We start from the raw sequence: 15,668 nt of genomic DNA on the forward strand, positions 1-15,668 counted from the left end.
GTCTCTCCGTCTTGTTGTCGACAGGCGACTGCCATGGGGAAGTGTGAGCAACTGCTCGGAGCAGCAGGATAATTGGGGCATTTTTGTCTGACAACTACCATGTGATGAACTAATGAACGAAGCATGAATGGTTCACCACGGAAGGAGAAAATGCCGAAATGTGTACGTCGCCTCGGCAACGGTGAGTGAGGTCAGCGTGCGGGTGATTACGGGACAAGGAATAAAAGCAATAATTAGATTATAGTTTATTACGTTGTACAACGTCACAATAGAACATTTGGAGGTTGGAGACACAATCAAGAGAAGAACGAAAAACAGCACACACTGATAATTTAATCTTCATATACATACAGTACTGGAATGATAGCACACACTCTTTCATCGTCGCAGGTAACATCAATAAATTATCTCTTCAGGTTCCGCTTCTGAGTCGTAAACGTGCGTTTTTCTGCAAAGGATGCGTGACTCGCTCTTTGTCTTGATCGAATTACGGAGCGACTTGGAGTAAGAAACCCAATTGTCTGGACCGTAAACCAAAAAACCTTCAGCGCCCCCCTTGCACAGAGAAATATCCAGAAATACAACCACGGTGACTCCACAAGCGTTTCATTTTGTAAACCCTTTTTTTTTTTTTACAGACAAGAAGGACGACGTCATTCAAATGATAAACAATAAAAAAAAGGAGATGTTTTGCAGGAACACGGCGGCGCTGCTCAGTCCAGGAACTTGCGGTTTGGGTTGGCACCGAAGAGAGACACTCGGATGTCGGGCATCATCTGCAAACATTAAAGACATAAGGACACCGTCTCAAAGTGGAAGATTTTAATTTGTGAAAAAACAAGGGTTTATTGGCCATCAAATCATATTTGATTGGTTTGTATTTTAATAAAGTGTGTATGAAATCAAATATTTAATTTATATTTACAATTAACCTGCAAATATTCATGGAGTTTGATAATTTTTGTGTTGCTAATATACATCTGGCCGCTAGGTGGCATCAGTTGTTACATCCCCACAGCAAATGGAGCAGTTGAATCCTGGCGATTGGTGAGTATGAGAGGATACAGTCGACTCCAGCAGCTTTTAAAGCTGATGTTTGGACATATTTCGGTTGTCAAACAAATGAAAACAGTTACGACTTCATCAAGAGTCATGTGGTCTGTAAATTCTGCAACACAAGTACTCGACAATACTACACATGTTCACACCTTGTTTCTACAGTATCTCAAAAATAAAAGTAGACCAAGGTTCAGGTTCATATTGTGATCTATAGAGATTCCAATGTTTAATTTAGACACAGAGATTATGGATGTCAACAATTATAAAGAGACTTCACAGTAAAACCGATGTTGAAGCAGAGGAATTTGATGCGTCATATGTAGAAGAAATACAGATAATTAAGATGAATTGAGCCTCAAAGAATGTAGGACAACATCAAACTCATACCTCCTGTTTGTTTTGAGGTTAACACCCATGTATATTATGAATGGGGTCTTAGTTTATCTTAAGGTTTGTTTAACACTTTGACTGTTTGTCTTCATTATTTATCTAAAGTTACCGGTGTCATGCTTCTGAATGTATTCCTGTATAACATCATTGTTATTTTGGTTGTCTGGTGCCGTTATTACCATATTATACAACACCTGAGACAAATAGGTTGTTATTGGCATTGACGATAACAAAATAACGGTTGATAATGGGACAGAAAACAGTTGATTTTCACTCTCCGAGCATGTGCTCGAGCTAGTTTAAAACCACAGATTCTGGTCCAAATGCATCGTGGTGTATGAAAATGTTTGAGCTCTACTGCCACCTGCTGTACTCTTGTGCTCACAGCTTCAACTGTATTTGAAATGCCAAAAAAGGTATACATTTATGAATAGATCAATAAAGTTTTACCTTACCTTACCTTATATAACTATGATAAAATGAATAAATAAATAAATATTGATGTACACGAGGCAACGACGGCAATTACCTGCTGAGCCATCAAGTCCAGTCTGCTCTCCAGAGTGTTGGCCACCTTGATCTTGCCGTCACTGTTGTAGAGCTCGATTCCACCGGATCTGAGCAAAGAAGACCAAAGAGTGACTCTCAGAGTCTCCGGGAAATGTTTCCACTGCAGGATCAACTCTTACATGTCCGGAGAGAGAAAGTTATCCTGGTCAATACGAACTTCCAGATTGTTCTTCACTGCAGCTTTATAGATCGGAATGTTCCTCTGGATGGACGCCTGGAAAAATCTCACTGTTAAAATGTATACTTTCATTTTCAGATGAATTTAAAAGACTGAAAAAATGCATTACAGTGTCAGAGTGTCTTACTTTCACAAACTCATTTGTAAAACAGAAAAGGTGCGACATGGTCACTCACCTGGACCATCTGTACGTCCTGTTTACGGCAGCGCACGGTAACTTTAGTCTCCAGAAGCTGGTAAAATCCCTGACAGGACACACACACACACACAAACACACTTTAATGATCTCGTTCACAAACAGAATGATCAACACAAAGTGAAATATGTGATATTTTGTACTAACCTGGAGCAGCAGGCCGTCCAGCAGAGATGAATACCTGGACTGGTCTTTTGCGATGTTGCAAAGTCGCTGACGTGCCTCGTTCAGCATTTCCTGTAAACAAAATGTTGAATTATTTTTTGTGTTTGTTAGTGTGTGACAGCGCTGTAATCTTATATACCGAGATCATGTCATCACGAGCCTTCAGCACCTTCAGTCGGGCCTGGTTCATCAGGTTGGACATTTGGCTGAGGAGAGAACAAACAACACACACAAAGGTTCCGTTCATAAGAGGCAAGTGTCAGTTTGTTTGTGTGCTAACCTTGGAGACGTTAGCTTACAAAAGAAGGACGGAACTACTAAACACAATTAGGGAACAGGGTGTCGTGCATACAGTTGTCGCTTTGTTAGATAAAGAAGAAAAAAAAAGTGGATAAGGAAGCAAGGGCGAGTGTCCTGTGATGTCGGGACGTGACTCACATTTTCTTTTGCTGTTCGATCTGCTTCTCCTTCTTCTCGTAATACTCCATGATCTTCAGCCTCTGAGTCTGCACCAGTCGGCCTTTCTCGATGTTGAACTCTTCCTCTGCCTGAAAAATATATTTGTTCCTCCTTCTGAGTAAACTTCTTCCACATTTTAAAAATATTCAACAGCTGAACCATCATTTATATCCCAGGACACATGTGTGTGTAGTCCTTGCATGTACAGTTCAATTCAAACTGGTGTTGTAGGCAAACATACCTTTGCATCAATTTCTTCTGCCTTCTCATTGGCCTCTTGCTCAATAAAGGCCATCATGTGCTTGATCTTTTGGGGGGAAAACACATTTTCAGTCAACATAATTATGTCAAACAATTTAACCAGTCATGAATGACTTTGGTCTCAAAATGTTCCATGAAGACTATACGATTTCAAAACCTATTTTTGTAAAACCCGGACACTTTGCTTTGAAGGTTCTATGTGGAGATTCTCAGCTTCACCACTAGGTAGAAGAAATGTCAAGCTAATACCAAAGTTCTTTAAGATTTTACTTGTTTTGTTTTAGTATTAGCATCACCTTCTTGAACAAAACGACAAGTGAATCGCATTCAACTGCTAATGAGACACTTGACATAATCAGATGTGGCCAGTTTTCCTGCTTTTAAACACGTTTGTCATCATTTGATGTGATAAACTAAAAACATGAATACTAGATGAATATTAGGCTGTTGAGAGGCATATTACGAGATGCTATCATTTTTAAACTCAAATCAACTTTCTTCCTCTATCCAATTTAATTTAATATCATTTCTTAATCTGCACCGTGTTAATAGTGAATTTAATGTTGCTCAACTCTACCAATGCAAATTCCCAATTGGTGAAACCCTTCACTGATAATGGCAATAAAAACAATTTTCATTCTGATGAAGAACTTGATTCTGAACAATATTTGTAATTTAAAATAAGGATTGATGGATTTTTAAACTGTCATTCCACTCACAAGGAAATGGGGGAAATTTCTTCCTAGGGCCAGTGAGACAGCGATAAAACATGTTTGTTTTCAGTGAAGATAGGGATGTATATTTGTACGTTTCTTGGTAGTTTTATTGTTTTAAATGACTGGGAGGTACAAAGAGCCATATAAACTCTTTCCGGTGTATATTACACAATTCATATCGACATGGATTTGACTTCTTTGGTGCTTTGGGATCAGAATGAAACGTTCAAAACGACCAACAAATCACCAGGTAACTCACGAGGCCACAACGACCATCAAGTCTTATCAAACATGATCATAGTCCCAGAAGTAGTTTCATGTTCCTCATCAGGCCTGGCATGAGTTCATCATGTGACCCACCTGAGCCTTCTTCCTCCTCTGCGTGTCCCTTTTCATTTTAAATGACAAATATATAAATCTCAATTGTAAACGTGATCGAATAAGACTGTAAAACACTATTAATGTTTAAAATATCTTGCTTGTTTGATAGCTAACATAATGCGAGTCCCTCAATGTCATCCTGTATTTACACACCCCTCAGTGATATTCCAGCCCCCGGAGAACGTGTCACGAAACACCAGCTAGAAATAAGACACTTCCACTCATGATCCGAGGTGACGTTTCTGCAGAATAAATGCGTTTTTATTACCTGTTTCTGAACGTCGGCATCGCTGAGCGCCATGGTTGCTGCTGCTCGTCAGATCCGCTTAGGCCTGTCAAACACACACACACACACACACACACACTTGTGTGTCACAAACACACTACTGTCTCCAACACGTGTTTATCGATCTGACGAAGGACTCAAATATTGCGACGGTGGTGACGGAATGACGTGTACTCACTTGGAAACAGTAAAGAAGGAAGGAATGAATTAATCCTCGCGGTCGTGACTGTAAAGATGTCTTCGCAGGGTCAGCTGACTTCAGCGCGTCACGTGATGTTTACTGCCGGGTTCATAGCCAATCAGGTGGAAGGGAGGCAGAGCCGCTTTTTGACGGCTCGGACGGAGAGCGTGAGACTTTAACTACAAATACATAATTTATACGCTTATTCCTTATTATAATGTTTGTTTTATTGTGCTTGGCAACTTCCACAGTGTGCGTGTGTTCGCGTGCACTCGCTCTTTCTAAACCATAAAGAAGCGTTTTCCTCGATTTGACCTTTTACTGAAACAAAATGATTGACTTATCATTGAAATGATAAGAAAACAGTCTGAGCTCATAAATCTGTCTGTCATGTTTTTTCCATTATGTCACATGATCAAACTGATCATCTAGTTTAAGCGCTTTGTGACCCTGGTCTGGAAAAGCGCTCTACAAATAAAAATTACTTACTTACTTACTTACTTATATAAAACCTATTTTTTTCCAAATCTTTTTTGTTTTAGAGGCAATACACACTCACAAACATTACAAAAAAAACCCAGTTTTTTCAAAATATATGTATATATTAAATTTAATATTAAATAAAATGATACGTTTTTAAATTATCTTTCACCTCATGAGGGCCAAATACGTGAATGCGCACTTTACCCAGGTCTGCTTTATACGAAACCTTTTGTTTTTCTAGCATTATGAACTATCATTTTAATTTTGAAATATTCGAAATAATTCCTTTATCATTCAAATTATTTGTGAAAAAAATGCAATTCACCACTACAAGTGACCTTGAGTGTCAAGAAAGGCACCTTTAAATAAAATGTATTATTAATATTATTACATCTGCCCAGGAGGTGGCACTGGAGCTCACATGTTTCAAGTTTCTGTCATGATTTTCCATGATGTCACATGATCAAACTGATCATCTACTATTTGCGTGGATGAATTACTAGCTGGTTGACCCAGTTGTCCGGCTTCACAGTCCAAAGTGTTGAAATAAACGAACGAATAAACAAAGTTAAAGGAGCCACTGAGCGAGTTCCTGCCAAAGCCTGTGTCATGGATTTGAGCAGCGAGTCGGGAGGGAGAGAGAGACAGGACAGGGAGGGTTGACCAGCTTGTTGTGCATCTTGTTATTTCGGTGCCTCAGCATGCATGTGTGATCTCTGTCTCTGTTTGGTCTTTGCCATCTGACCTCTGCTATCGTTTGTCTTCAGAGTGACTTCAGGAGAACTTCAGGTAGGAGACACGTGGGTTTTCTTCTCTTCACACATATCTGAGTGTGTCAGGATAAGTGATTTCATTTTGGGGGGTCACTATCTAGCGGCTCTGTGTGTGTCAGGTGTGTTATCTATAACTTTGTCAGTGTAGAGGTCATCAGCGGTCACCCCTCTGTTGTGAGGGGCTCGTGACTGTGGAAATAGACGTGATGAATATCACTCAGAAGCAAAGTCTCTTCACACTTGATTTAGCAGCGTGAAGATCATTGTCACTGCTCTGGGATCAATCAGAATCCAATTACCAAACTAGGCCAGGTCGGCATGTGTGGGGATCAAACAGTGGAGCAGGTTGATGAGTTTCCTGGCGAGGACTCACACGATCCTGCGTGGACCAGGATTTAAATGTTTGTTTGATGCTTGTGTTACTGGGATTAGTGGCCGTCACAGGGCGGAGTGTCCACGAGTCAGACAACATGGCAGCAACCTACAAGTCACTTGTAGGGTGAGTGTGTGTGTGTGTGTGTGTGTGAGGGGAACATTCCAGCTCTTGTTTCCACTCAGGAAAGATCAATACCAATATAGATAATGCTTAAGACCAATATGGGAAAAATGTTTCACCTTCATTAATATTAAGCATTAAATCATCAGGCTGAGAGTCTTCAGACTGTTTTAATATTTATTGTTCTATGTTATTAGTAGGAATGTGTATTGGCAAAAATCTAGATTAACAATACATATCACTATACAGGGGCAATGATAATATATTGCGATAATGTAGAAACAAGGATATATTTGTAGTATTGTCGAGTACTTGACTTGGTGTTGCAGTATTTACAGACAACGTGACTCTCGACGTAGATGGTGGAGATGACTGTATCCTCTGGTCCTCAGTCATCAACGGGATTCGAGTAGGGTTGTCATGTTCTTTTAGCTGTGGAGGAGGTTATACCTGCTGCCATCTAGCGGCCAGAAGTTTAATTGCAACACATTGGGGCCTCGGGACAAGAGCATACAGTGGATTGTTTGGACCTATTTTGTTTAAAAAATAAAATAAAAACAGTAACGACTTCATCAAGAGTCATGCAACACCAGCATATATACATATTTCTAGAGTTAAGAGGTCCAGCTACAAGTGAACTATAGGAAGAATTTAAACTTGTTGAGATAAAGGAACACAATGTTCTCATGACGGTCAGGTGAGATGCTGTGAAGTGGAGCACACACAGACCTGTGTGCTAAATGTCACAGTAGATGCCGACACTATTGTGTTACATGTCGAGTTTATGCTTCACACGGTGAGGAGAAACATTGTCAATGTTTTAATACTATACTATGTTTCTTAAGAGAAAGAAAAGAAACCACATCCTGACTCGTAGATCTAAATAACACCAGGATGGACAAAAATAATTCGTTAAAGCCATAAAACGTAAGATTAAACATGTTGTTTCTGGCGACCCTGCCTGTCAGAAAAGTGTAACTGCAATGCCGTAAAACCTCTGGTGCTACATAGTCAAATACAGTGTTTACAAAACAAGATAGACTCTTTTAGCTTAGTGGTCACATGACACTCGCATATCTCTGGGCATACAGACATAGTTACACAGTGAAGATCATTGTTAAAATAATAGCTAAAGATTCTACCTCATGAGACATGAATGTTCAACATTATAACAAATGAAAAGAAAAGTAACAATGTTGAATGTTTCTGATTCAAAAATGTAATTTTTATTAGTTTACATAATGTATACACAATTACTTGAAATTCAAACCTATATTAAATAAATCAAACTCCTTTATAATTTGTCAACAGGGTTCCTGTTGGAAACAGTGCGACCTTGTGGTGGGAGGCTGGAACTTCCACAGTCCTTCAAGAACACTATATATATAGCTATAGGTATAGCTATAGCTATATAACAGCTGCTTGTCATTATCACATGTAATAAACTAGTTTCCATTGAAAAGACAGACACGCAGCAGAGAGACAGACGGCGTGATGTGAACGTGAGAAGGAGGGAGGATCTATTTCGGGTCTGTCACGCTGTTAAATACTTCCTGATGTCACTGAGGTGACACTGACGGTCCAAAACCTTCAGTCTCAAGACTTAAAAAGCCAACGGCTTGATACGGTTTTGTGAAAATGAGAAGAATTTGAATGATACACTTGAAAACGTGACAAGATGACACAGGTTTAATAATGTTAATGCAGGTTCAGGCTATAAATAGAAGCTACAGCACTGAGAGCAAGATTTTCCACTGTAGCGTCAGCAGATGAAACCTGCTTTTGAGTCAAATGTTTTCCTTGTAGACATTTTAACCAGTATTTATCATATTATAAATCTAAATGATACAGTGAGTTAAGTGTGGAAGTAGTACACAAAAAAAGAAGTAGGGGTCAAAGGTCAATGCGTGAGGAGGAGGGGTGTATTCATCCATCACTTCTGTCTGACAGACTAGTTGAGGAAGTGTCACATGCTGCTCAGATCAGCCGTGAGAAAGTTATTTGTGAGACACTGGAAAGAAAGAAAATTTATTTTCCTTATAGTTTTTGATGGTGGGGGGGGTCTCACTTAAGTGATCCTACCTGAGGATGGTCAGATGACATCCCATTGTTTGAACTGTGTACTATTGTTTAGTTTAACCTGGAACACAAACTTTCAACCATCTTAACCTTTTCTGGAACTGAAGCGCGTGTGGCAATAATACATTATTGAATAAACAGCGCCATCTATTGGGTTTTGATCAAACGTACACAACATGATAATACGTAACTGATGACTTTGATACGTCAGGAACTCTCTATACATCGTTATGACTTATTCCATGATATTTGATTTTTGTGATGCATGACAGACTTTATGTTTTCTTTAAAGACATAATTCAAGGACTGGACGTAGCAAATAAAAATAGATCTTCAGACAATTCTTCCTTTAATCCTTTATATTTATCTATGGCTTTTATCTTTTCAATATTCTAACTACCCATAGTATCACATTCATTTTAACACTTATTTTTTATACAAATTGCTTTTCCTGTACTTAGTTGCAAATATGGAAATATCCAAACTTGATTTTTTTTGTTCATGCGGGACTCAGAGAGGTAACAAGAATAGATAGAACTCCTTAAGTTAACTGTTTTCTATGATAACATCGACTCCCTTGAATTCGGAACCACATGCTTGTGAAGCAGCTGTTCAGAGCAGCATCTGGATCCAAGTTATTTTGCCTGTAAGATGGAAAATTCAATTTGACACAGTATTATGTTTTAAAAGACACAGTGGCCTATGAAGATGCTAGTGTTTAAGATTAAGCTGAAAATAACATACGTTTATACATATTTCAAATCCTCTAGACCAGTGACGATGGGTCGGAAAGTATTGCAAGTGGGCCGAGAAATCGTTTCCAAAATGGTATCTTTTTTTTGTTGGAGGGTACATGTAATTATTTAAAATTAAAAATACACATAATAATTTTAAATGTTCAAACTCGTTACATTTAAAAGGATATTAAACATTTTCAAATATTCTTTTTCATTATATTGTGTTCCAATATGTTTCTCCTTTATTGATTTCAGTCCTTTATGTTCAATCTTCAACAAAAAAAAGTGCTAATTATAATGCCTTTATATTTATGGGGTTTGGAGGTGAGCCGAGAAGGTTTTTGAGAATTAAAAGTGGGCCCTGAGTTGTAAAGGTTTGGAGACCACTGCTGTCGACACAAAAGGAAAATTGATTTGGTTGACTGCAAATCATGCTGAATGTAACCCCCAGGATTTAATACAAAATATTGAGATGGGAGTATTGTTAAGAGTTTCCATCATAGAAGGTTTGAACACTTCATTCAAGGCCCTGACTTTGACGCCCATCGCTCTCTCAACTATGTCAACTAGCAGCTGCTTGAGCCATGTGACGCCTTATAAGGATGTTTTTACACCCCTCAAAAACATATTCCAAATAATGTATATATAAAATAGTAGGTGTCTTTATGCTTATTGACGTTCATTCATTTTCTACTGTTAATTCCAGTAACTGGGGAGGTAGGGGGGACAAAGTACACTTGACAGTTGATATGTCTTCCATCTTCTTGCAGTAAACATCAACCTGGAGGGAAAGGCCCCACTGGAGCCCGTCAAGGGAGGAGGAGGTGGCGATGTGGACTCCCGAAGCTCCAGCCCTCCTTCCTTGTGCCACATCAATCCTGAAAGTCCAGAACCGTGGCACAGTGAGAGCCTGCTTGCGGAGTCCTGGTCCACCATGGGCGATATGGACCCCGAAGATGCAAAGAGCCTGGACAGCAGCGACGCGTCGGTCCTGCCCGCCGAAGGAAACTACGTGTTACCCTCTGACATGGTCCACGTGGACCGAGAGGAGGCTGAGATGCTGAAAGTGGAAGCGGAGGACGGAGCGAGGGAAACGGAGGAGGAACAGGAGATGATGTTTACAAGTGTGTTGAGTGTGTTGGGTACTGAGAAGGACCTCGAGGCCATCAAGCAAGAGGAGAACCTTGAGGCTCAGAAGAAAAAAGAGCGTGGAGAGTTCATGCAGGTGGTTCCTCCGATGGCGCTGCCTCCTCTACCCATCGTCAGACTAGATCCCCCATCCGCGACGTCCACCCCTGACCCGGCCACCGTCTCAGAAGTGGTTTACCCCACGTCCGGCCTACTTCCTCCTTCCGTCCTCTCAGTGAAACCGGAGATTCAAACTGTGGAGCCCCCGGAAAAATTCTCACAGGTTCCACTCTCAGATGTAGATGCACCTCAGGTGGAGTCCCACGAGGAACCGGAGCGCTCAGACCCCCAAAAAGAGATCCCGGCGCTGCTGTGCGGTGGAGCGGTGCTGGTCGCTGTGGTGGGCGTGGTGGCGTACGGAGCTGTGGCCTACTGCAGGAAGTAGGGAGTCCAAGAACTGGGATGGTTTCTTCTCCCAAATCGAAAAACTCTTTCACAATCTCATACCATCAATTCTATTGGTTGGTTTTGGTAATTGGAGTCCTACCTCAGTTCACCGTCGAGCTTGTGGCCTTTTGTTTGTTTTGTTGGCAGCAAGTCAATAAATCCGGAAAATATTACCAATGAATGAGTGTTTTTAAATTGCTTTACAAAAAAAAAGAAAAGCGTACAATTACATGATTTTAACAACTTCTGTGATCCGCAAACGGTGACTCCCCCGACGTCGGCTTAAACCAGAGATGCTAAAATGAATGCACTGTTAAAGCGTCACTGGACTTACTGGTTGGATCTATCAACCATCAAACCTGTCGAATGAGTTACTATACAATTAACATTTCAGTCGCATAAAAGTTGATTTATATCACTAATTAAATTGTATATTATGTTTTACTAAGCTCCTCCTTACATCACTGATCTGATCCAGCCTTACACCCCAGCTCGGGCTCTGAGGTCTGTGGATCGGAATCTACTTATGGTTCCACAACACACGGCTCAGGAGCAGAGGAGAGAAATCTTTTCAGGCTGTTGCTCCTAAGCTTTGGAACGATCTTCCTCTCTCTTTGCGCTTGATGGATCTACTGACTCCTTTAAGAAACACCTTAAGACGTTTCTATTTGTTCAGGCTTTTCCTTGAATTTCTCGAACTCCTGTGTTGTTCTCAGTATTATCTTGATCTTTAAAGTATGTACTTTTTTGAGTATTGTTTTGATTGTCTAAGCGCTTTGTGACCCTGGTCTCGAAATGCGCTATATAAATAAATATTACTTACTTACTTACTTACTTACATTTTCCATTTCTTTGGTATTTCTGATTGGAAATAAAGACCTTAAACATAAATTGATAAGAAAAGCATTAAAAAAAATGAACAAATAAGCAACATTATCTGTAAATAAACTTTACAATGAAATTGATCACAAACACCCTTGCTAGATGGTAAGTCTTTCATACTTTTAATTATCATTAAAAGTATGAAATAATATGAGTGCGTTAAGGAAATCATTATGAAATTATTGACATTTTCATATAAATAAAAACAATATATTTTATAGAGAAATCAGATTATTTTTGTTAGGTCAAGTTCATCAAGTAACTGCATCTGTGCAAGAGTGCTTTGAGAAAAGATGAATAGTCGTGACATGAAGTGACATCTGAAAGATTTATAGGGATGAATTGATCAAAATTTCTGAATTTTTTTCGCTGAAATTCGATTGAAATAATCTGTTGTCGGTGATAAAATAATTAAAGAAGCTATTTTGTTGTTAAAACCAAAACACAAGTGTGAAATGACGATTCCTCTGCAATGAATTATACGTTTTTATAATGATAAAAATAATCAAACACATTTATTTTAAAAAAAAAAATCCTGAATATTTGGTTTGAAAAATCAAATGAAATATCAATGCTCTTAAACATAAACATGAACAACAAACAAAATATGCGCAGCAAAACTATCATACACAACAATTCATTAAGCATAGCATAAGTATTCAATTGAAATTCAAAACCCATTTGATTGTAAGATAAATGGCAGTGAGCACGGAGACATCGGTTATTGCCCTGCGGTCACTTGGCTTGATTATCAGTCGGTGGCTTTACAACTTCTTTATTTTCATCCAGTGCCAGTAAATGGAGAAGTAAAATGCGGGTTGACTGGGCTGCGGTCAGCCAGCCGGCTTCACATCAGTCCCAAAGATCACGCTGATACTGAACCGAGAAGAGGAAGGAACAGGCTTCTTTGTTTGGACTGATAATTACAATGGAGAGCAAGTGTGCAGAGAAACTGAAAAACATCAGCTTGTAGTGTGTTTGAGATGGAAATTACTTTTCAAAAGAGGCCGTATGATAGTGAGTGGAGGATTTATGTAACTTAAGTTTAAAGAAAACAACATATAAAAATAAGCACGATAAATAATGTAATAAAATATTTCCACATTGATCAAAAAGGCCCAAAAGTATCTAAATATAAATAAAATAATTCTGAAATGTAAGGTGAAATTGCATAATATTAGGGAGGAAAAACACAAATGAATCGTCAAACTGTATTCACAAAAAGAAGCAGAGGAACATGAAGGCCAGATAAACAAAGGACCTGCGCTCAGTCCAAGTTCAGTCAAATGCAGAAGGTAAAAAATGAGCAAAAGGATTTAAGAAAACTGTCTTCACGTCTATTAACCAAAAGGCAGAGATGCAGGGAGGTGAAGAAGAGAGTGCAGGCATGACAATGGCTGGAGACGACTGACAGGGATGATCTGTGACAGGTGAGTAGCAGCTAAAGGAGAGTGTGAGCTCAGAAGACATTTAATGTGATGGAAAGGTTGAACCAGCTAGTAAAAGAAGATGTGAAGATTGGTTGCAGCCTGTTACAAGGTTACATATTTAAACAAAAAACACATTTTCTCGTCCGATCCATTTGTAACTTTTGATATAATCGGGGGAGCAATGAACTTCAAAAATCTAAAGAATCCAATGAGATGATGGCGTCCGGCAACATGCTTGCCTGCAGTAGCCTAAATAGCTCATGTGTTTAAAAAATGTTATTTTAACTAATAAATTACATTACAAAAAATACATTTCTGTCCTCCTGTCCGATCTCCTACAAATGTGAAAATGTGAATGTTCATGTTGATATTGTGACCTTCAAATATGCCAGTGTTCAAGCTAAGTAAGTAAGTAAAGAAGTAAGTATAAAGCACCTGAACAATCAAAGACAATACACAGTTAAAATATATACTTTAAAAGATCAAGACACATAAGACAAACACAAGAGTTCCAGCAAATCAGGGAAAAGCACAAATAAGAATGTCTTAATATAAGATAATGACATACTTCCAATAAGGTTAAAACTAATATATTTTGATTGTTAATATCTTGAACAATCAAAAACAAAACACAGTTAAAGTACATGCTTTAAAAGGCCAAGACAAAAACAGGCGTCACAGAAAATTAGGGAAAAGCACAAATAAAAACGTCTTAAGATGTTTCTTGAAGGAGTCAGTAGATCATCAAACACAGAGGGAGAGGAAGATCTTTCAAAAGCTTAGGAGCAACAGTCTGGAAGGATTTCTCTCCTCTGGTCCTGAAGAGTGTTCAAGAACCATCAGTAGATTCTGATCCACAGACCTCAGAGCCCGAGCTGGGGTGTAAGGCTGGATCAGATCACTGATGGAAGGAGGAGTCTGACCATGAATAGATCTGAAAGTAAGAACCAGAATTTTTAAATTGATCCTGAAAGAAACTGGAAGCCAGTGAAGAGTTTTAAGGATCGGGGAAATGTGAGTTCTTCTACTGGAGCGGGTCAGAATTCTCACTGCAGAGTTTTGTATTAACTGCAGGCGAGACAGATCCTTCTTGTTTAGACTTGAAAATAAACTGTTACAATAGTCCAGGCGAGAAGACACAAACGCATGGATTACAAGCTCCAGATCATGTTGTGACATTATTTTTCTAAGTTTAGAGATTTTTCTCAGTTGAAGGAAAGTTCCTGGTCAGTTTTCTACAGTGTTGAACTAGAGACATGTCTTTGTTAAATACAACACCCAGGTTTCTCAGGCTCAGTTGGACAGACTGACCTAAAGTCACCCAAGTACTGACTCAACCCTGGAACCTTATCATCAGGAGAAATAACCAGAGTTTCAGTTTTGTCCACATTTAGCTGCAAAGTTTGAGTGTAAATAGTGTGAGTTTGCATTTACTTCACTGACTTTTGTTTACCTTGTGTATAATCAGATCCATCTAAGCAGTCTTTTTATCACAGTGTGATACAGGTAGATTCCAGAAAGGTATGTCTGTAGGTGTGTGTTTGTGTGTTTGCACACATGTGAGTTAGTGAGTTTAGTTGACAGTAATTTCTTTGTCTCTATTTAATGGCCGTGACAATCGTACACTGTGTTATTTATGGAAAGAGACAGAAAGTCTTTTGTGTTCAGGGAACCACACACAGATACACACAACTGCACACAGCAGCCATGCTTCATTTCCAGCCCAACAGGTTGTGGTTTTGGGAATTGATGTAACGGACACAAACACTGTACAGAGGGCTGGAGATCAGGTTTGTGGTCTTTGTCAAGTGTTTTATCACACAAAGGCACATGCAGGAAACATACGTGTGCCCGACACACACACACACACACACACACACACACACACACACACACACACACACAAACACACCCTCTAACAGTAACTTGAAAAATTAGTTATGATAGTGAATGTATTCCAGGTCTAACTGCTGCTCCACTTGCCCGTACTGAAAGAGGAACTTCGGAACCAAGTCAGTTGGTATTTAAAACCGTAAGGCTTCGGAGAAGTGGAAAAAAAGAGTGAGCATCTATTTAAGAGTGAGCTGCATCACCACCACCACCGCCTCTGTTGCTTAACCATTAACTTTTATCGCGTGTGTTTACAGCTTTCCCACCAATTTCATATTCAAATCCACCTCATTTTATGCCTGATAATAAAACAATCTGGAGATAAGTGTGAACTGAGTAAATAATCAAGGGTGGTCAATATGAAATACTTCACCCCCCCCCCCCCCCCCCCCAAAAAAAAGTTTTTGGGTTAGATATTTTAATGCAGCCAAAAATATTCAATTGAGTTGAGTGTTTTTAGCAGCAAAAAGTACATGTTGTG

General features: G+C 39.2%; 2 protein-coding genes across 4 annotated transcripts; one reads left to right on the plus strand and one right to left on the minus strand.

Annotated features, from left to right (window-relative positions):
- Positions 1-232: 232 nt before the first annotated feature.
- atp6v1e1b (ATPase H+ transporting V1 subunit E1b) lies at positions 233-4,925 on the minus strand. Its single transcript, XM_087786622.1, has 10 exons — positions 4,840-4,925; positions 4,644-4,707; positions 3,259-3,324; positions 2,997-3,106; positions 2,698-2,764; positions 2,541-2,630; positions 2,374-2,442; positions 2,139-2,233; positions 1,979-2,066; positions 233-776 (listed from the first exon to the last, which is right to left on the minus strand). The coding sequence occupies exons 2-10, from the start codon at positions 4,674-4,676 to the stop codon at positions 714-716; spliced, it is 681 nt and encodes a 226-aa protein (XP_087642748.1). The 5' UTR covers positions 4,677-4,707; positions 4,840-4,925; the 3' UTR covers positions 233-713.
- A 1,058-nt stretch (positions 4,926-5,983) lies between these two features.
- On the plus strand, positions 5,984-11,162 carry LOC148083412 (uncharacterized). 3 transcript variants are annotated; one of them, XM_087785746.1, is made up of 2 exons: positions 5,984-6,114; positions 10,181-11,162. In XM_087785746.1, the coding sequence occupies exon 2, from the start codon at positions 10,345-10,347 to the stop codon at positions 10,981-10,983; it is 639 nt and encodes a 212-aa protein (XP_087641872.1). In that variant the 5' UTR covers positions 5,984-6,114; positions 10,181-10,344; the 3' UTR covers positions 10,984-11,162. The 3 variants fall into 3 exon arrangements, with proteins under 3 accessions (XP_087641872.1, XP_087641871.1, XP_087641873.1); XM_087785745.1 differs by lacking the exon at positions 5,984-6,114 and adding an exon at positions 9,052-9,191; XM_087785747.1 differs by lacking the exon at positions 5,984-6,114 and adding an exon at positions 9,231-9,319.
- Positions 11,163-15,668: the final 4,506 nt, after the last annotated feature.

Source organism: Callionymus lyra, chromosome 3 (genome assembly GCF_982586985.1).
Source record: "Callionymus lyra chromosome 3, fCalLyr1.hap1.1, whole genome shotgun sequence".
Lineage (NCBI taxonomy): Eukaryota > Metazoa > Chordata > Actinopteri > Syngnathiformes > Callionymidae > Callionymus > Callionymus lyra.

Coding starts and splice junctions, on each gene's coding strand:
- LOC148083412 (XM_087785745.1), top strand. CDS start 9,143: ATGGAAATATCCAAACTTGATTTTTTTTGTTCATGCGGGACTCAGAGA. Junction 9,192..10,180: donor TTCATGCGGGACTCAGAGAG/GTAACAAGAATA, acceptor ATCTTCTTGCAG/TAAACATCAACCTGGAGGGA.
- atp6v1e1b (XM_087786622.1), bottom strand. CDS start 4,676: ATGGCGCTCAGCGATGCCGACGTTCAGAAACAG. Junction 3,107..3,258: donor CAGAAGAAATTGATGCAAAG/GTATGTTTGCCT, acceptor TATATTTTTCAG/GCAGAGGAAGAGTTCAACAT. Junction 2,443..2,540: donor TGGACGGCCTGCTGCTCCAG/GTTAGTACAAAA, acceptor GTGTCCTGTCAG/GGATTTTACCAGCTTCTGGA.